This window comes from Echinops telfairi, unplaced genomic scaffold (assembly GCF_000313985.2).
Source record: "Echinops telfairi isolate 266 unplaced genomic scaffold, ASM31398v2 ScPeMD7_7469;HRSCAF=8507_1, whole genome shotgun sequence".
In the NCBI taxonomy this organism is placed as follows: Eukaryota; Metazoa; Chordata; class Mammalia; order Afrosoricida; family Tenrecidae; genus Echinops; species Echinops telfairi.
In genome coordinates, this window is record NW_022111373.1 from 99,906,930 (window position 1) to 99,928,733 (window position 21,804).

The 21,804-nt window shown below is 36.3% G+C and overlaps 1 protein-coding gene across 1 annotated transcript in view; it reads right to left on the minus strand.

The window, feature by feature from the left end:
- NDUFS4 (NADH:ubiquinone oxidoreductase subunit S4) overlaps positions 1 to 21,804 on the minus strand; it is a 107,758-nt gene that overhangs the window by 82,256 nt on the left and 3,698 nt on the right. The window contains exon 2 of the mRNA XM_004703621.2: positions 850 to 928. Coding sequence (XP_004703678.1) covers positions 850 to 928 — 79 coding nt within the window. The remainder of the gene's footprint in view (positions 1 to 849; positions 929 to 21,804) is intronic.

Genomic DNA, 21,804 nt, shown 5'->3' on the forward strand with positions numbered 1-21,804 from the left:
GACCACAAATTAAATTTTTCTATAGCACAAAAAGTACCCAACTTCCTCTTTCCAAAAGGGGTACCCTAACAAGAGAAAGACAAGTGCATTACTGAGAAACTTGTCTGCAGCCATTCACCAGCAAGGTATGTTCAAATATGAATGTCTGAATCAGAACCCTGGTAGCAAGAAAGTGTGACTTACCCTTATATCTGAAAATGGCAAACTGGATATAAAAAACCACTTATTATGCATTTCCACCAGAAATGTCTTGAAAACTTTACAAAACGTATGCTATTGTTCAAAGTAAACATAAATATCGAGTTGCATCAAAAGTAACAGCCCACACACTAAAATTTTTATATGCACTAGCTGCCAAAACTTTGTTAGTGATTTGTTATTCATGTTATTTATAATCTAACCCTCATGCATATGTAGTATGGGATGTATATGTGTATATGTTTGTGTCTGTGCACATAGTAACAATAATGTTGCATAGTTCCAGGAAAACCAATTTTCTATTGCTAAGTAATTTAAATTTTAGTTAAACAGAAGTACAGCTGGGGAAGTGAAAAATACACTAGTACTAAAATAAGTGGTCTGATTGCAAACTGCAAGCATCAACAAAATGGAAATGTTTCTCTAATTTTAATTTCTTGATATTTGTATATCACTTAATATTGGAGTACAGTGTTTACCACATATCATCTTTCTGTGACTAAAGGATTTTTCTTAATATTTACAAGCAATTGAGGAATTTCACATTGAAATTGCTTTACTAGAGGAGCCCAGATTACCATACTGAATTTGTATTATAAAAAACTAACCTTGAGGGCAGAATCATTGCAGTAAGTAGGAGAAAATACTTACCAATTTTTCATCCACTGTGATAAGTTGCGTGTCTTGAGCTTGGTCATGTGCCAGCCTCCATGTGGAAGTGCTCAGTAACCTACAAAATGATCCACGCAATAAGAAAGAAAGAAGCATACAAATCTTACGGGGGGGGGGAATAAGGGGAGGGGGCACAAAATCTTGTTTATCCTCTATCAGTCTGTCTGCTGACTTTTTGGCAAATTCTAACTTGACCGTTCACAACTGGCTGTATTTTATGTCATTTTGCAAACTCTGTCACAAAATGGTTGCCAATGACAAAGACTATTCTGCTTTCTATGAGAATACAGTGGGTGGTTTGTCACAGTCGATAGAAAAATGCAAAAGTTCTATCAACTGTTCTAGAACTCTGATCCTTAAATAATGGCATAAGAAAAAATTCTCTCAAACATATTATTAATGACCTAAAGTTCTAGAATTACATAATGTTTAAAAATACAATTTCTTTACTCTACATTAAAAACAAAAGTAATCATAAAGAAATATGTATGATCAATCTCTAAAGGATGACATCATGTTTGTGAGGTAAAAAGTTAGTGAGGTCATGGGGATCCTCAGTAATATGGATAGGCACAATAGCACAGAGTGGACTCAAACATGCTAGTGATTATAAAGATGAGACAGGATGGAGTAAACAGCTTGTTCTTCTGTACATACGGTCACCATGAGCAGAGATGATAGGATGGCAATTAACAACACAACTTTGAAATACAGATTCTGAGATGTATACAAAATTCCATCTGAGAGGCTCAGAGAAAGTATAAGAGTACATCTCTTAGAGGTTAGTAGGTAGCCTTCAAAAGATTTGAAACTGAGGAAAAATAAGTCTATGTGACCACTAAATGGGAGAGATTTGCAATACATGCTAAGGTGGTGAATGAATTAACTAAATAAATAGCTACAGAGGGCAACTGGAAAGATACAGATAATGATATGTGGAAAATTGTATGGGAGATGACTCCTGACCTCCTTCAGCTACAGAAAGGGAAAGGAGGCTCAAACTCCACATCAACATTGCTCAAGGTGATTCAACATGCTTCCACCCTCAGCCCTCTTTACTGATTCTCAGCTAAGGAATATATAGGTCATTGCAATGGCCACACAGAATTCACAGATAATACAATTATGGGGTTTACTAGGGAAGTTAACAGGTTATAATTAGTGATCAGAAACATCCAGAATACAGTTCTTTGGTCTCATCTCATTCACTCCTACATCTCTCTAGTCTTTGGCTTCTCATTCGGCCATGTGGCCCCTTGCCCTCTGCCCTGCTCGGGCAACATTACAGAGCTTCTTATCGCTGCCAATAGCCCACAGTGTATGCTAATGCACCATAAAATTCAGCCTGTAGGTGTTCAGCTTTCTTTGGTTCAGCAAACCTGCTTCTCCAAATATCTGCCTGTATGTGTACCATTCATAAGCAAGCCTCCCTAGAGCACTGAAATTCACTTACTCCATGGACGGCCCACCCTCCGTCTCAAGTTATTGGTTCTGCTGTCCTTGCTCCTCTGCTGCTTCTCTGGTGCCAGCGGTCCAGAGTGCGGGGGATTTGAGGGCTAGTCTAGTCCTAGTTCTTCTTCCTTAAGGTAAGTGAGGTCCTCCCTGTTCTATATCCCCCAGCATTCTCTACTTTTCAGCTGGAATCAATAATTCACTGCAGTGCCACAAAGAACTCATAAATGATGTTCACAATAATGGTGCTTATTAGGAAAGTTGACAGGTTACAATTTAGGTAAGAGATGCTGATTATATGGTTGCTTAGTCAGGGCAGTTTCTTCTCTGCTGTGCAAGCTTCCCTTTTAGGGCTGCTAATAAATACCTCTCTACTGTGTCAACCCAAAGGTACTCAAGTTTAGCTCTGTGGATCAGCAAACCCATCTCCCCCAATTAAATGCACAAAGGTGCCCCACTCCACAAGCCAGCCTCCTGCCCAAAGTAGAGCTTTACTTGCTCTGTGAGCTGTAAAGTACACTGCTCTGTCTCATTCTCTGGCTCCTGGTTCTGCTGTTGCTGCTCCTCTGCTGTCAAAGCTGTTTCCTGGATCAAGAAGGTTCAAAGCGCAAGTATCTCAGGGTCCAAAGGACACACTTCCCTCCTGACTCTTCTCTCTTCCTGGTTGTAAGATCACAGTCTATCAAACACTTAATCCACCCCTAAAGAACTTAAGAGTCCTGGGAATTTAACCACAACAAAGCAGTCTTTTTCACATTATTAAATAAAGAAATATAATGGGTGCCCTTTAAAGATTTTTTAATATTGAAAGAAAAAGAAAACAGTCAGAAGCAGCCAAATTAGGACTGTATGGTGGAAACCTAATGATTACTCATAGCATGCAAAATTCTCCTTGTTTGATTAGAGTGAGCAGGAGCACTGTGATGGTGGGAGACTGTACGGTGAAGCGCTCCAAGGCACTCTCTGCAAAACTTTGACTAATTTTCCCCAAACACTCTCATAACAAGAACACGTTCTCACTCCTTGGCTCTGCAGAAAGTCAACAAACAAAACATCTTGAGCATCACAAACAAACTGGCTGCCATGACTTTTGCCCTTCACCAATTCAGTTCTGTTTTGACTGGACCCGTTCTACCTCTTGGTAGGCACTCCTTTAATTGTGCTTTATTTTCAGCATCTTCCTAATAAAGCCATGTCTCATCTCCTGTTACAAGCCTTCTGAGAAATGTTTCAAGATCTTAATCCTGAGTGTTTAAATTTTCCACTTAAAGTTTTCCTTTTATCTGCCGCTAATCTGAGCGCAACAGTTGAGTGGAAAATTATATATATAAGTTGAGCTAATTGAGATGGCTCCAGTGTTTGCTGTTGTTTAGGTTAATCAGTGGTCTTCTTCAGTTAGTTCAGGAACTAGAGTAAATGTCTTCTCATCAATTGATATGGATGGTCTACCATTATGGGCTCACCTCCAACACTGACTTGTCCCTACTTGAAACCAGTGACCCATTTGTGAAGACCCAATTTCTTTGAAGAATACTTTTCATAAAATATCAATGACTTTATCATCCTAACTACCAAACTTCACCACAAATTTGATGTTTGTTCTTGTTTTAATTTTAGCAGAATGCATGTCGCTCTAATAGGGGCTCTTCAAACTAATTATCTTATCCTTCTTAGAACCTCAAACTAGATCGTGTTCAGATGTGTTACAACAAGTTAATACGAGTTTATATTTGTGCAAAAAAGGGGGGGTAGTGGTGGTGGTGGTGGAAACGATGTCCTTGCATAGTGTTTTTTTAATCATTTTTACATATTCAAAAAAATAAAGTTTACTTTGCATGAGCTTTACGAAGACCCCTTGATTATCATCACAGCAGTATGCCTTCACTATTACATTATTTATTTAAAGCTACTTTTCATGCCCTACTATATGTTTTAGAAAATTACAACTGTGAAAAATTTTAAAGAAAATCAGTCTATGAAATGAGTGATATGCTGCTCTTCCAAAAGGGCTTTCTAAAACAAAACAAAACGCTCCATCCCCACAGAACTATAGTATTCATTTGTTAGAATTGCATACCTTATATGTACACTGATTTTCTATTGTTAGAATCACACATATGTGGGGACTACCAAAAAAAGCTCATGTAAAAATTAAAATAAAAGATAATTTTATAGTTGTTCACATTATACATTTTGTATGAGTTTTTTAAGTCCCCTGGTCTGCCATCACTAGAAGAAATTTTAGAGCCAAAAGTTCCTCACTGTACAGATTTTCAATGAATGAATCAGAGATTAAGAGAGGGTAAATCATCTGCCCATAGATAAAACTATTAAGTGGTAGAACCAGAGCTAGAAATTAAGAACTGGAGGTCTATTTCCTCTCTTCTTGAATTTGAACATGGGAACTACTTGATCAAAAGAATATAGCAGAAAGGACACTGTGATTGTTCCAGTCTCTGGCCTTAAGAAACTAATAGTTTCTACTACCTGTCTCTTGAAATATTCTCCCTAGAGATTTCCCTTCATGGAACCAAGCCACTATGCTGTGAGGAAGGCAAAGCTAACCACCAGAGTTTGGTCCATTTGAACAGGAACTGGTCATTCTTTATAGGCCAGCCATCTGAATGAGCCACAGTAGAAATGGATCCTGCAGCCTCGGGTGAGCCATTCTTGCTGACACCAGGTAGAACACACAGTTGTCCCTGTTAAACCCTGCCAAACTGCAGACTTGTGAGCAAATACATGCGACTGTTGTTTTAAGCCATTGAGTTTTATAGTGGCTCGTTTCCAGTGATAGCTAACAAAATCATCCTTACTAGGAATGATCTGACATAGTGGTTAAGCAGTAGGCTGCAGTACTCAAGGTCAGCAGATGGAACCCAACAGACACTTATCAGGAGAATGACTGAACTTTCTACTCTTGCAGTAAGTTAAAGTTACACTGCCCTATAGGGTCGCTTTGAGTGGGCATCAACTCAATGGCAATGAGTGGCAGTGAGGGATGATCTACTAGACCTTCCGACAAACTGAAATTCCTAATCCTATAAAAATTATTAAGGAACCAGTAATGCCCAGCCTTTGGATCAGAGCCAATTTATTAATGTTTTGTTGCCAATATATACAAATTGAATTAACCCAAACTTCACTTTAAATCAGAGAGTATTTAGTACCATGCTGAGCCACAGGGAAACATTACTGAGAGTTCTCACTGAGATGAATGCATCATAATATAAACACTCACTACTACTGAGTCAATGCTCACTCATAGCGACCTCCTGTGGGTTTCTGAGACTGTCACTGTATATGGGAGTAGAAAGCCTAGTCTTTCTCCCTCAGAGCTGCTGGTGGTTTCGAACTGCTGACCATGTAGTATGGAGCCCAACGCATAACTACTACATCACCAGGGCTTCATAATATAAACACTCTTGTTGCAATTTGAGGAATCATCTTCAAGTTTACAATCTTGAAGCCTTTCAAGATCCTGAATTGATAGAAAAAAATTAAGTTGCCATCAGTATACTGTAATCACTAGACAGAAGCGTGAGAGAATTGATGGTTTATGACAAAACTAACAATGAAGGGTCGAGACCATTTTAATATTTGGGGGATATAGTTAGAATAAATTGAAATGCAAAAATTCTACAAATAGCATGTAATCTATTCACATAAACATAGGTTCTCTGTAATTCAGATTTATTATAATAATGTCTAATCTTTATGGTACTTAATATTATCTTAAAATACTCAGCTCAAGTCCAGCCAGCTCAGAGTGTCATTCTCCCATTATTCTTAGCCAGGTGGAACTTGTGGCATGAACTAATAGCAGTTGGGCTTCTGAACCCCACTCTGGCCAAGAACATCAACTAATCCTTTGAGAGTCATCCAAATGACTAAGGAAAGATTTGTGAAGGGATAAGTGTAATTATACTCACATACCAGACTCTGAAATGGAACTGAAGAATAATGAGGAGGAAAATGTGGGCGAGGCAGTGGAGGGCATAATGGAAAATGTAAAGGACAAAGAATAAACTGACTTTTATAGCAACAGGTTATCAAAATAAATATAAATAAGATAAATATGAACAGAGTAAGTAAAACACACAAACACCATGATGACAACAGTAATTAGAATATAAAACACAAAGGATATGTGAAAAGTTCACATTCAGAAAAGTCAAGTCATTGAAAAGAACAACACTAGAGAGTTGGAATGTTCTAAAAGGATATTTAGATGATTCTCATCAGGAAGAAAAATTCATAAAAGTAACCAAGGAAACATTGAAACACAATGATAGGGTGGGATTTACCCAGGCAGGTAATATACTACTGTAATTAAAATATTGTGTTGTTAGTACTAACTTAGACCAATAGATATATTGAATAGACCATGCAGGAGTTTAAAAGTAGACTATGTAGCTCTGTAAATTATAAGTCAGAATTGACTCAAGAACAGCATAATTTTTGTTTTTGTTTAGTTCTGTTTTTCTGGTATAAGTACAATTTAAAATCAAAAGTGAAAGGCTAGACTATTTAATAAATGATACTGAGACAATTGGCTATCTTTTCACGGAAGAACAAAGGTTGTTTTTTGTTGTTGTTGTTGTTTTTTTAAGAACAAAGTTTTAATCCCCTCTGACACATTTATATCAGATACCAAAAAATTTCAGATAGATTTATACGCACACATAAACAAAGGTATATATGTGTGTGTACATACATACAATATATTGCAAGATGACCCAAGATATAAAATAAATCTACTTGAGTCCATACCAACACAAATAATTGAGGCAAAAGTACAAATCTTCCTTACAGAATTAAAAGCAATACAAGTAAGTATTCAGCTCTCCAAGCAATGAATTTAATTCTAGCCCCATAGTGTGAGTTGGATTGAGAACCACATTCAAAGAATAGATCATGAAAAGAGGAAAAATCACAGCAAAGAACCCTAGTAAAGACTACATAACCAACTGATCAAAACTAACAACATCAGTGACACATTTTGATATCATATGCCCGCTGTATGATGTAAAGAAATGGTATTTTGCATCTCTGGGATATTGTTCCCTAAACCCACTACTCCTATCTAGTCATAAAGAAAACATAAGATGAGCCCAAATTGTGAAATATTCTAAAACATATTTAACTAGTTAAATATTTAACTCTTCAAGATAATCAAGCCATAGAAAACCAGGTAAGACCGAGAAACTGGCACGGTCCACACGAGATTAAGGGACAGCAGACTAAAATTTGCAAGGGAGCATCTTGGATCAGATCCTAGAATAGAGAAAGCCACTGACATAGAAAACCTGGTTGAATCAGAATAAAGTTTGGAGATTGGTTGCTAGTGCTGTGCCAAGGACTGTTACCTATAGTTTTGCAAATACACTGTGTAATGTAAAATACCAACATTCAGGAAAACTAAATGAGTTAGGTATATATACAGAGTCCAGGTAACTGCAAGGTAAACAGTTCCAACCCACCATCAGCTCCTTGGGAGAATGATGAAACTGTCTGCCCTGTAAAGATTGAGTCTTGAGAACCCAAAGGCGCAGTTCTACTCTGTCCTATAAAGTCCCTGTGAGTTGGAATCAAGGCAATGACAATGAGTTTGGGGCTTTTTGATGAGTCATATATAAGCTCTGTATGTTCTTTACAACTTTACAATAAAACCAAAATTATTTCAAGGCAACCTTCTTGCTCATTAGTTTCCTATGTGCTCTGGCATTATATGGGTGCATCATTTACAAAAATACACTATGTGTACTCAAAGTAAAATTGGCAAGGAAAAAAAATCCTGAAATGAATTTATTATCAAAATTAATTTTAAAATTATAATCTGAGTTCTTTTAAAACTTGGAATAAAATAAAAGCATTAGAAATGAAATAATTTTATTTTTAAATTATCAATAAAAATTGATTGACTGTCACAACACTTATTTTACTTTATTTTTCCTGCTAACAATATTGGCAAGCAACTTAGTCATGCCAGAATAGCTCTGAGACTATTCCTATACCATTTTCATTGCAGCAAATTAAAAAATAAAACACATCTTATTTTACCTAAGCATACACTGAAGTAAACAGAAAAGTCAAATTTCAAATTAGTAATATTTGAGTAATCTTAAGGTGTCCATTTAAAAACTCATTTAGCACCATTTTACAGAAAATCTGTTTCCAATAAATGGTTTCGGACCAATCTGATTCTAAAGAGTGCATACTATTAATTAGACAAGATTGACTATAATTGTGATTAGATCTAGAGAGTAAGGATCAGCATTTAGTAGAAGGAAATAACTTTTAACAAAGAAAATGTCGTAAGTGCTGCATAGTAGATGCAAATAATTACACAAAAGTTAATTATCAGAAAATAAAACTCAAAATTAACAGTAATTTAATTTGACAAATTCTGTAAGAATGGTCACATTCATTTTTAATATGCAAGCCTTATGAAGAACATGCAGCATTATATGTGGTTGATTGACAGAACTTTTTTCTATCACTCATGACTATAATTATCTATCTTAAGAGTCTTCGTTTAATAATATTAAAATAAATATAAGATTACCAAATTCCAAGAGTTAAATAGGATTTGTCCAATTAGCAGTCCAAATGGGAGATCTATGAAAAGTAGGCGTGTATGTCAAATGTGAAAAAGATTTATAATGTGGTTTTGAGAAAGCCTTTTCATATACATACATAGAAGCATAAAGTTTATATACTGATCATTACCTTCTCATAAATCTTTAAAAGGCTAAGGTTGCTAAGCTTCATTATGATTATTGATTTGTATTAACTTATGTAGCATATTTTCCAAAATGAATCATGTTTTAAAAAAAACGTAATGTGTCTATTAACACAAAATAAATAATAGTTTTTGAAGTTTGACTTTTACTACCCTTGTAATTTTTCAGCTCATTACACTGACTGGAACCATTATTCAACAGTTACCTGTTTTGCATAAAAACAGTGGAGGAAGTAAAATTTTTCTTTACAAAAATTTATTTTGCAAGCAGTTCAGTAGATAACCACTTATCACTTTTCTTTTGATATCCACAAAAAAAGCACAAACAAACAAAAACTGCCCATGAGTTGATTCTGACTAATAGTAGGCAGCAATGTTCTAGTGGTTAGAGCTGGGTCACCAAATGAGGCCATCTGGAGAAGACATTCCACCTGTCTCAAAGCAAACATGGAGCCTGAACAAGAAATAAACCTTTGTTATTTCAAGCCACAGAAATCTTGGGACTGTTAGTATCTTGAGTCACAGAGGCTGAGAGACAATTTTCTATTCATATATTTCTTTAGGGAATGAATGCTAGTTGTGAACTAGGTGTATAGTGTCCATGTTACACTGACTATTTGAGGGTGGGAGTATTAAAGATTGAGAGTTTATTATTTCAAGTGAATCCAGATGTTACTCTGATGAGGCTATACTTTTCACTGCCATCAAATCAATGCTGACTGCTCGTGGCACTAAGGACAGGGTGGAATGCATCTGTGAGTTTCTACTCTGGAACTGTTCGGTGAGTGGAAAGCCCTGTCTTTCTCCGGAGGACCTTCTGGTGGGTTCAAACTATGGATCTTGCTACTCGCAGCGCAACTGGAAACTTCAACCAGGGTTCCCATTTTTGGTGTTTAAGGCCATATAATTACCTTATGCCTCCAAAGCTCAGACAGTGAAAAAAGTCATTCAATGAATTGCTTCACACCTAGCTCTAATGCTACCTTTTCATCTTTACCTTCTAATTAAAAAAAAAAAAAAAGAATTTTATCTTCACCAGGAAGTAAACTTACAGCTTAATTGCTTCAACTTAGGAATCTTTTAAAGTTTCTATTTATTGGAATTATATTGTACCATAAAATATACAATAAACAACAAAATCAAAGAAAATATACTTAAATAAGAATATGTGACTTGATTAAAAAAATAGTAATAAAAAAAAAAGAATATGTGATGATACTTGGATAGCTGAACAGACCAGCATGCATTATCTGACAACATTATATCAAAAAGAAAGCTAGTTGATAGTTGTCGCTTATTCTGGCAGCAAATCTGGCACAATTAAGCACACTGTTGCTTATAGGCTAATAATCATATAATAAGAATAATTACAAAAACATTTACAAGAAAAAAACAGCACTAACACTGATTGCCCCCCTCCTTATTTTATGAAACAATTTGGAAAATGGTCATGTAATAACTTCAGTTAGTCAAGCATACTTAAAATTCCCTTATCTGCCACTCAAAAGCAATATAATCTTTAGAAAATTCCTTGACAACTCTACACTTCAATTACCTCACCTGCAAAAATAAGGACAATAACACCTCACAGAGTTACTGGAAGAATTAAGTAACACAGTAAGCAACTCACATAGAGGGCTTGGCATAAAGTAGGAGCTAAAGAAGTGTTCAAGCAGTAACAAGCAGGACCAATTCATTTAATGGCAAAAGAGGGCAGGGAATGTTACAAAAGATGAAGCATATCTTTTCCAGACTTTCTATTAAAAAATGTCTAGAGTTAACTATTTTTCCCTAATCAAACACAAAGTACTACCAAATTTACATTCTGTTTCCTGACTAAATCCACTATTTTACTGTAATCCTCATTCCTTTCACCGATCCTAATATAGTAAAGTTTAATAGGATTACCTGTCTTTAGCTTTAACTTCTTCAAGACACTTTCAACACCACTAAGTCATTATATCCAACCATAGCACTTCTTTGCTACAAATCCTTCATAGAGGGTCCAGAAAAAAACAAAAAAAACAAAGCCAAACACTCTGATATCAAGTCAATTCCAAGTCACCTATAAAACAAGGTAGAACTGCCCCTAGGGGCAGTAGTGGACTAAAACTATTCATAGGAGGAGAAAGCTTCATCTTTCTCCTGTGGAGTGGCAGTGGTTTCAAACTGCTGACTTTGTGGTTAGCAACCCAAGGCAGCTTTAAAAAAAAAGGTATTATGGATGAAATACTATAATGTTTATAATTTACCTTAAAATGGCTCAGCTAAAAATATAGTGTGTCCATATTATACGTGCAAACATGTAACAAGAGCACAATGAGTATAAAAACAAACAACCCAGAAAAATGCATTAACAATCTGCAATATGCATATCACACAACTTTGCTTGCTGTAAGTGAAGAGGACTTGAAGCACTTGCTAATGCAGATTACAAGATTAGTGTATGCATTATACCTCAATGTAAAGAAAACAAAAATCCTCACAACTAGACCAATAAGTAACATCATTATAAATACAGAAAAGACTGAATTTGTCAAGGGATTCATCTTATGTGGACCCAGTCAACATTCATGGAAGCAGCATCAAAAACCAAATAATGTACCCCATTGGGCAAACCAGCTGCACAAAAAGCGAAAACCAAACCCACTACCTTGGAATTGATTTGGATTCATAGCGACACTATAGAGCAGAGTAGACTGACTCCCTGGGGTTTCCAAGGCTATCAACATTTATAAGCACAGAAAACCTCAGCTTTCTCCCTTGGAGCACCTGGTGGTTCAAATGACCAACTTTCTGGTTAGCAGCCCCCTATGTACAACCAACCACACTACCAGAGTTAAAAGATCTCTTTAAAGTGTTAAAAAAGTTAAGATTACAACCAGAAGTATTAAGATGGGCCTGACTCAATCAATGATATTTTCAAATGCCTCATATGCATAAGAAAGCTAGACAGCGAATACAGAAGAATGAAGAATTGATGCATTTGAATTATGGTACTGACAAAGTATAAATATACCAGGAGCTGCCAGTAAATCTTTCTTGGAATAAGTAAGTAGAGCTGGAATGCTGCTTAGAATCAGAGATGAGGAGACTTCATCTTACATACTTGAGACATGCTGACAGGAAGACTCCAACCCTGGAGGAGATAACATGCTTGGTAGAAGGTCAGTGAAAAATAAGAAGATACGTAGTAACATGGAATGATACAGGGGCGGCAAATATGGGCTCAAACGTGCTGATGACTGCAGGGACGCCATGTAGGAAGGACAGAGAATGTTTCACTCTGGTGAACAGTCACAACCCTGAGCTGTCCAAAGAAAATTTCTGTTCCACTCTTCATCGATTCTTCCTGTTGCTTTTACTACTCTTATGTTCGAGTAAGTTTCAAAGTCTTTTCTGACATCTACTCGTGTCTTCTGTTTCTTTGTCTTTTCAAAAATAATCCCTATGGAAGCTATACAAACTCACTGCCATATTGTCAGTTCTGACTCAGAGTAGCCCTACCGAACAGAGGAGGACTGCCCTCTTGAATTTCCAAGGCTGCAGGAGCAGAAGGCGTCATCTTCTGGCTAAGGAGTGACTAGTAGATGCGAACTGCTGACCTTATGCTCAGCAGTCTAACTGCACCACAAAGGCGACTTTAACATAGGAATGAGAAAGGAAACAGAAAAAAGAGAGAGAGAAAATAAACTAATTAAGTAGGAGCAAGGGAATAAATAAGAAGTTATCCAAATTGGAAAAAAAGATGTCAAACTATTTCTGTTAATCCATGGCATGATGTTACATGCAGAAAATCCTGAAGATCCCATAAGAAAGCTGCTGAAGCTAATAAAATAACTCAGCAATGTTGCAAGATATGTCTCACACATAAAAATCAATAGAAGGTATTCACATTAACAAGGAAGACTTCAAAGAGGAAATCAGGAAAACTGTACCATTTAGGATAGCCCCCACTGCCACCCAAGCAATAAACTATCAAGGAACGAACCTAGCCAGGGGGATGAAAGACTTACTGAGAATATGAAACTTTCCTAGGAGACCTGCATAAAGGATGCCCATCCCATTCCCAGGGACTAGAAGACTTTAAAAAGACCTTCGAAATTACACACCTGATAAGGGCTTAACCTAAAATTTGTAGAAAGTTCAACAACACAAGCCAAACAACTCAATTATAAAAGAGGCAAAGGGCATGAAGTGCTACCAAAGAAGACATTCATATGGCTAACAAACACATGAAAAGATGCACATGATCATTAGCCACTGCAAAGCAGACCCCGTCTTTGGGTTGATTTTGACTCATAAAAACCCTCTAGGGGAGAGCAAATTTGTGCCATACAGTGTTCAAGACTGTAACTCTTTTTGGAAGCAGACAGTCTTATCATTCTTATACAGAGTAGCTGGTAGATCTAAACTGCTGACCTTGCACTTATCAGCCTAATGCTTAGCCTACTACATACACTACCAGGGCTCCTCATTTGCCATTTGGGCTCCTCATTTGCCATTAAAAACTAAACAAAAGACCACTGTCATTAATTTGATTCCAACTCTCTATAGGGTTTCCGAGGCTGTAACTCTTTACAGGTGTACACAGCCTCATCTATCTCCCACAGAGAAGCTGATGGCTTTTAACTGTTGACTTGGGACAGCCCAATGCATAACCCACTACACTTCTAGCACACTACTATTACTCTAATATTCACCAGCTTGGGCCATTCAAGAGATTCAAATTAAAATAAGGATGAGATACCACTTATCCCAACATTGATAACAAGGTTTATAAAAAATTTTAAAGCAAAATGTTATATGCTAGAGAGGGAATAGAATGACAGGAACTTTCATACACTGCCGACAGGTCTGTAGAAAAGTACAACCACTGTGCAAAGATGTAAGATGCTTCCTTCCTCAGACAACTGGGAAGAAAAATAGCATACGACCCAACAATAGTCCAACTTGATACATACCCTACAGAAAGAATATAACACAGATATATGCACACACATATTCACTGTATCAAGAAGATGAAAACATAAATAGGCATCACTGGAAGAATGGATAGACTTTAATTCATACACACAATGGTCGCTAAAAAATGATGACGAACCTATGAAGCACCTCATGGCATGAAAGACACTAGTCAATCACAAAAGGACCAACATTGTATAAGATCAATGATTTCTTAATTTTTAAATCAAGAAAATGTTCTCATACCAAAAGAAACAGATTTTTGATTACTACCAAGGGTGGGCTAGAGGGCAATCAGGTGTTAACTTGGGGGAAGGGGAAGGGGAAGGGGAAGGGGAAGGTAATGTCATGTAACAGGGAACAGGTGGATTGGGGGTAAAAGCAAGAACTTGAGTAAATCATTAGGTTTGATAACTTACTTAAGGTGTTAAATGTAAAACTGATCTCATATGTAAACACTCACCTAATTCACAATAAAGCTAAATATATATAACTAACAAATATATTCCTATTTTAAATACTCTTCTGAAAGGAAAAAAAATTACCACATAATATAGACTTCAAAAAATTCATGGGAAAAATCCATTAGCTTCTATTTTTCCACAAGCTCTTTGAAGCCCCTTCGTTTATGAGTTCATGTGAAGTGTTCAGAGTAGGCAAATCCAAAGAGACACAAAGTAATTTAGTGGCTGCATAAGGCTGGGGTAGAGGGGGAAAGGGAGTGAGTGAGTGACTACTAATGGAGTAAAAGTTTCTCTTGAGGATAAGGAAAATAAAATGGTAGTTATGGTTATGTGAATAGTTATACTGAAAATCAATTATTTGAACACTTTTCATGAGTAAATGTTATAGTATATTGAGTAAGTGGCATGAAGCTCATGTCTAATCTCCTTGTGCTACACAAGGGAAAGGAGAATCTATCTCCACACATCTGCCCAAGGAGGAGGATTCCTACAGTCCACAGTAGAACTTCCTCTACTCAATGTTGAGTAGAGGAACTACTAAGCCAACTGCTTCTCCCACAGCGCTCTTCTTTGCTGAGTTTGATAACCCATTGTAATGGACACACAGAACTCATACTCAAATCTCACATTTATGGGGGTTTATAGAGGAGCCCTGGCGGTATGGTGTTTATACGTTGGGCTGAAACAACCAGACACTACTCGGGAGAAAGATGGAGCTGCAGTCTCAGAAACTCAAAGGAGCAGTTCTACCCTGTCCTGTAGGGTCACAATGAGTGGGCATCAACTTGCTGGCAGTTGAGTGTTTTGGTTTTATTAGGGAAGTTAACAGGTTACCACAAGTCAGAATCAGGAAGTATTATACGGATATAGTCCTTTTGTCCACAGCAACATCTCTTTTCAGCCATGCTAGCAGGCACTTCTCCCTCCTCCAACCTCAGCCTCTCAGCCATATGTCCCTTGGCCTCTGCTTGCTGTATGTCGTTATCAGTGCTGCAGTGTCTCATGGTATTGGTACTATGGCCTCTGTTAGCTCTGCCACTTCAAATAGGGACCTCTCATGTGTTCTGTAGTGGCTCTTCATTTTTGATGGTCATGGGATTCCTCGGTTCCAGCTCTAAGATGGTGCATTTTATATACCCAGCAAAATGGCAAAACTGATCAATCCTTGAGTTAAGAGTTCTATACATCTGATTTGCATGCTGACTGGGAGTTATAAAAGACTACAGATAGAAGAACTATACCAAGTAATTTCACTTACTGCAAATTATATTTCAAAAAATTTGTTTAAAAATACACATGCAATAACAGACCATTCACACACCTATTAAAATTGCTAAAATAAAAAATACTAATGTTAACAAAATGCGAATTAGTAAAACTATTCACACTGTTGTAAGAAAAAAAAATAGTAAACCAATTCTAAAAAGTAGCGTGACAGTTTCTCATAAGTTAAATGCACCCAGCATATGACCTATATCCCCTTCCCCTGGTATCTACTGTTGTTTTGGGTGCTTTCGAGCTGATCCAACAGAGCTAAACACTAGCCAGTCTTGCACCCTTCTCACAAATATTCTTAAATTTGAGTCTATCCTGGCAGCCACTTTGTCAATCCATCTTGATGAGGGGCCTCCTTTTGCTGCCCCATTTTCCAAAAATGATGCCCTTCTCCAGGGATCGGCTTCTCCTGAAAACATGTCCAAAGCACGAGCCAAAGTCTCATCATCCTTGCTTCTAAGGAACACTCTAGCGGGACTTCTTTCAAGACAGACTTGTTTATCCATCTAGCAGGCCACGATACTTTCCATATTCTTCACCAGCACCATAGTTCAAAAGCATTTATTCTTCTTCTGTCTTCTTCTACAAAGTCCAACTTTCATATGCATATAACATGACTAATACCATGGCTTGAGTCACACACCTTAGTCTTCAAAGAAACAGCCTTCTCTTCGGTACTTAAATAGTTCTCTTGTAGCAGATTAACTTAATGCAATCTTTCTTTTAATCTTTGCTGCTTCCATTAGCATTGTTATGGGCCCAGCAAAACAAAAGCCTTAACAATTTCAATCTTTTCTCCATTTATCTATACCTATTGGTATAGGTCAAACCTATTGGTCGTTGTGAGGATTGTGGTTTTCTTTACATTGGGTTGTAATATATACTGAAGGCTGCAGTCCTTAATCTTCATCAGTAATTGCTTCAAGTCCTACTCACTTTCAGCAAGAAAGATTGTCATCTGCATATCGCAGATTAATAAGCCTTCCTCTAACCCTGAAACCACCTTCTTCATATAATTTAGCTTCTCTGATTATTTGTTCAACACACACACTGAGTAAGTCTGTGACAGGGCAAAACCCTGACATACAATTTTCCTGATTTTAAACGAGGGAGTATTCACTTGTTCGGTTTGCATAACTGTCTCTTGATCCATGCAGATTCTGAATGAGCACAATAAAGTGTTCTAGAGTTCCAATTTTTCTCAAGATTATCCATAATTTTTTATGATCCTTGCAAGCAAATGGTTTTGCATAGTAAGTAAAACACAAGTAAACACCTTTCTGGTATTTTCTGCTTTGAGCCAAGATCCACCTGACATCAGCAATGGTATCACTAATTCCACATTCTCTTCTGCATCTAGCCTGTGTCTCTGGAAGCGCCCTGTCAATGGACTACTACAATTGTTATTGAATGATTTTCAACAAAATTTTACTTGCATGTGTTATCAATGATATTATTATATAATTTGGGCATTCTGTTGGGTCACCTTTCTTACAGTCATTTGGCCCAAATTGCTGTCTACCAATTTTTTTCCAAGATGTGTAAGTGCTTCCCATGCTTCATCAGCTTGTTCAAACTTTTCAGTTGGTGTTCTGTCAATTCCTGGAGCCTTGGTTTTGGCTAATGCTTTCAGTGCTGCTTGGACCTCTTCCTTTAATAACGTGGGTTCTTAATCTTACGTTACCTCTTGAAATGGCTGAATCGTGGATAGCTCTTGTTGGTAGTTTATTTCTATGTATTCTTTCCGTCTTCTTTTGATGACTCCTGCATTGTTCACTATTTTGTCCACAGAATCTTACAAGATTGTAATTCAAGGCTTGATTTTTTTTTTCTTTAGTTCCTTCAGGTTAAGATATGCTGAGTGTGTCTTTCCATTTTGTTTTTTAACCAGTTTTCACACATTTCAGTATAATATTTTTTTGTCTTCTCCAGGTTATCTACCCTAGAAATATAACTTCATATGTACCAAAAGCATACACACAAATGTTCACAGTAGCTCTACTTTTATTGCCCCAAACTGGGAGTTATCTAAATATCTTCTAATGGCTATGCAGATTAGCACACCCTATGTTATATACTCAGCAATAAAAATAAACTATCCATATATACAACAGCTTAATAAATCTCAAAGGCATTGTACTGAGTGAAAGAAGAAATTTCAAATGGCTCCATCCTACATGGTTCCATATAATAGATTACAGACTCAAAATATCAAAACCAGATTGATAAAGAACAGGTAACAATTGCTAGGGATATTCAAGGAAATAGAGAAGGTAACATGAATCTTTTAGGGTGTTGGAAATATTCTATTCTTTGGTTATGATGATGTTTAATAAATGTTATTGTTAGCTGGATTATATGAAGAAGAATATGGCATCAATATTGGAAGAAGACTCATTAACAAGTACATACATACAGGATGCTAAAACTCTAATAACAGTATCCCAAAAAGAAAAGAGAATTTTCTTGTATGATCATTTTACAAATGAAAAATTTAAAAATCCAATCTAGAGTTCACTTTTTCTTTAGTTCCATCTCAGTTCACCAAGCAATCACCACTCATAACTTCATTTTATTAAATACACAGTAAACATTTGAAAGAAAGATAGTTACAATATGTAATGGAGTCTAGGGAATATGGTGAGATAGTAAAACATCAGACAATCTGGCCATTAATGGAGACAATATATTGCAGATACTAAGCCTGGACTGCAGACTTAGAAGGAGAATAAGTGAAGCCAAATATTTTCAATTATCTGAAGGTCTGACAAGTGCATTAAAGATCTGTTCTATATAGCACTGCAAGGAAGTGTCATTTACTAGTTAGTCTGAAAGTGCACAGCGATTTCAATGCTTCCAGAAATTTACTGTATCTCCCTCAGCAACCAAATAATCAAGAGGCAGAAAGTTTGAGAGATTCCTGCAATAAATAAAGGGTTGGGCTGGTTGATCCATGTTTCCTTTCAACTCAAACATTACATGAACCTACGAACTATAAGAGTTAATCACCTAGGTAAAAGGCACTAAATATCTAAAAAGATACTCCTTCCTACCAAAATAATTACATTTCTTTACACACAACTAAAGATTCTGTGTTCCAAGAAATTTTAAAGGCTATATAATGCAAAAGCTTAATAAGAGCCACATTAAGAGTTCCATTTTATTTCTCCAAATCTCATTTGTACTAGTGATGTTAAAATTAATTTCTTAAATCCATATTATTAATGGCTAATTAAGTATAATTTCATTATACTTAAAAGACTGAAGTTATAAAATATAAATTTCAAGAAAATGTCATAAGTATATTGAAATCTCTTAAAAAATAAGTGCTCTTTCCACACAAAGAGTGGTAGTCCTGAAAAGAGCCAAAACATCTGTATTCACTTTAAAGCTCATCAAGACAGACTGACATTTTTAGGAGAAGCATATGGTTTGCTGAACAGTCATCTAGAACAGAATCTTTTGTCCAGTAAGCCCTATTCAAGGACCATTTACTTACGTGTGGAGTGGCTGAATAAAGGAAAGGACATATTTCTGAGTCCTAGAAAACACAAAGAAGTAAACTCTGTATCCAGCTTTGTTAAGGATACAGCCGACCATACTACAAAAGCAGCCAGCTCTTTCCTTGGAGAGACAGTGCTCTGATTATCTGAAACAATTCGAAGAAATCACTGAAACAAAAGAATTCTAGAGAAGCACAAACTTTCTTAAGAGAAAGACATCTCGCCAAAGACCACCTCTCAAAAAAAAAAGGCATTTCCATCTTAAAGGATAAAACACTTTCTTCAAACTTTGAAGGGCAGAGTTCAACAGCTGTGCTATATTAAACCTGAGACCTTCCAAAAGGAAGAACAAGAGTCTCTAGAGAGAGAGTAACATGGCCAGCTTTCTCCAAAATTATCAAAATACCTGCTTTGCCTGCAAGGCAAGTTTCTCCAAGAAAAAGCTCCTATAAAATCATGAGTGAAAAGTTTAAGACTTAAGTTAGATTAAGAAAATATGCAAGAAAGGGAGCATTTTGTTTGTCTCTGGAAATCTCCTCCACTGTTTCCCAAGGAAAAAAAACATATTTCTGAAGTCTTTCAAGATATAATATGGAAACTATTTTTTTTTTTAAGTTAGTTGCTTTCAGCCCTTGCTGAAATCACCACAGAGCTAAGCCCTGAAAGGAAAACTTACTGAACCAGTAAATATAGGTTGGTGCCAAGGCATCTGAATTTGTTTACTGTTTGAACACAACAGGTGAATTTGATGCACAGAAAGGATTTAAGTACCACTGAACTGGACTATCACCCCATACAGGGAAAACTGAATCTAGAAGACAAGGCAAGAAAAAATGGTTATATTGCCACAAAAAGCTAGCATTAAACAATAAGCAGTTGCAGTTACTCATTGATGTACTCAACAGCAGGTTACAGAACATAACTTGGAAAAGGATTCTGAATTGCTCTCACATCTGTAAAGAACTAAAGGCTTAAAATAATTTGCTAGACTATTCAAATATTTAAATGAAAAGCTTAAGAAGAACATGGCCACTGCATGATTCAGGTACAGCAAGGTTCCGTCAGGGTATTTAGCCCATGCACACTAAAAACGGAAAGTTATAATCAGACCTCATGTATGAAGTGTAATTATCAGTCAACCCTAAAAGAGTTCAAGGCTTTAATCATAACAAAGTAAGCGTTAGACATCATCAGAGGTCCATTAAGCCTACTTTATGTTACAAAAATTCTATCAGGTTTAGTTCCTTGATATTCAAGTCCATGGTAAACGAAAAGTTGTGGTGAAATTATTGAAGGGAAGCAGACCAGTCAAGAAAGGATACAAAACACTAGTAAAAGCAAGTAAAAGAAGTCAGAAAGCACAGACATACTCAAGTTTTGAAAGGCAGTATACAGTAATTGTTTTTCCTTATAATCACTAAAGAGAAGACAAAAGCAAAAAATGTTCAACATACCCTGCTTGCATATATTACATGCATTTTGTTTGAGTAAAATAGTCAAGTAACCTACAGGAAATCTCTTACAAAAAAGAACTACAAATTTTAGGGGAAGGAGAGGGAAAACGCCTAATTTCTCACTTGGCTACACTCACTGTACAAAAGGGACAGTTTAGTAAATGCAAAGATAACACCATCAGACATTTTGAAATAACAGAACATACGAAAAGAAGAAAAAGCAGAGCAGACACTCAAGTTGTAATGTTGATTATCAAACATAATAAAAGCTCATAACAAGTCAACATATTCCTTTACACCACCAATTCACATTACTTTTTAGCACGTAAACATAAATAATTTCACTTCTGCACTTGTTTCCTCTTTTGAATAAAGAACATAAGAACAGCACAGGTCACAGAAATACATGGTAGGTTAAATCCCTGACACAGCGGCTGACACACTTCAAGTAGCTTGAAATAAATGTAAGCTGCTATTATTACTTTGCACTCAGACTAGTCATAAAACATGATTCTCAACTTTTACCAAGAGATAGAGGCAATTTTTGAATCTTTTCCATTTGAAATTGTCTTATTCTGCCTTCACCCCACCTCCAAACACAGGCATCTTCTAACAGATGCTAGATAGGAACCAAGTTACTCCATCTTCCTCATTAGAGTCTATGCATTACTAACTTTTAAAAACTTCACATAAAGTAATTTGCAAAAAGCAAGTAATAAAAAAAGTTGGTTCTTATTCCAAAAAATTTTTCATGTTCCATGGATATGCTATCCCAAAGGAGTTTACTTCCTTCTTTCTTTTGGTGAGGTTATTATTCAAAGAAATACAGCCAATGGCTTCCGCTTTCCTTCACACCCACTCATCCCTAAATATGTAATTGCTTATTTGTGTGTGTGCAAAGGGTCAGAAAAGGTAGTAAGGATGGGGTAATCAACAAACCAAGTATCTTTGTGGTTTAAAACAAAGATTTACTTCTCACTTTTAAAAAAATCATTTTATTGGGGTCTCATACAACACTTATCACAAACCATATATACATCAATGTGTAAAGCACATTTGTACATTCATTGCCCTCA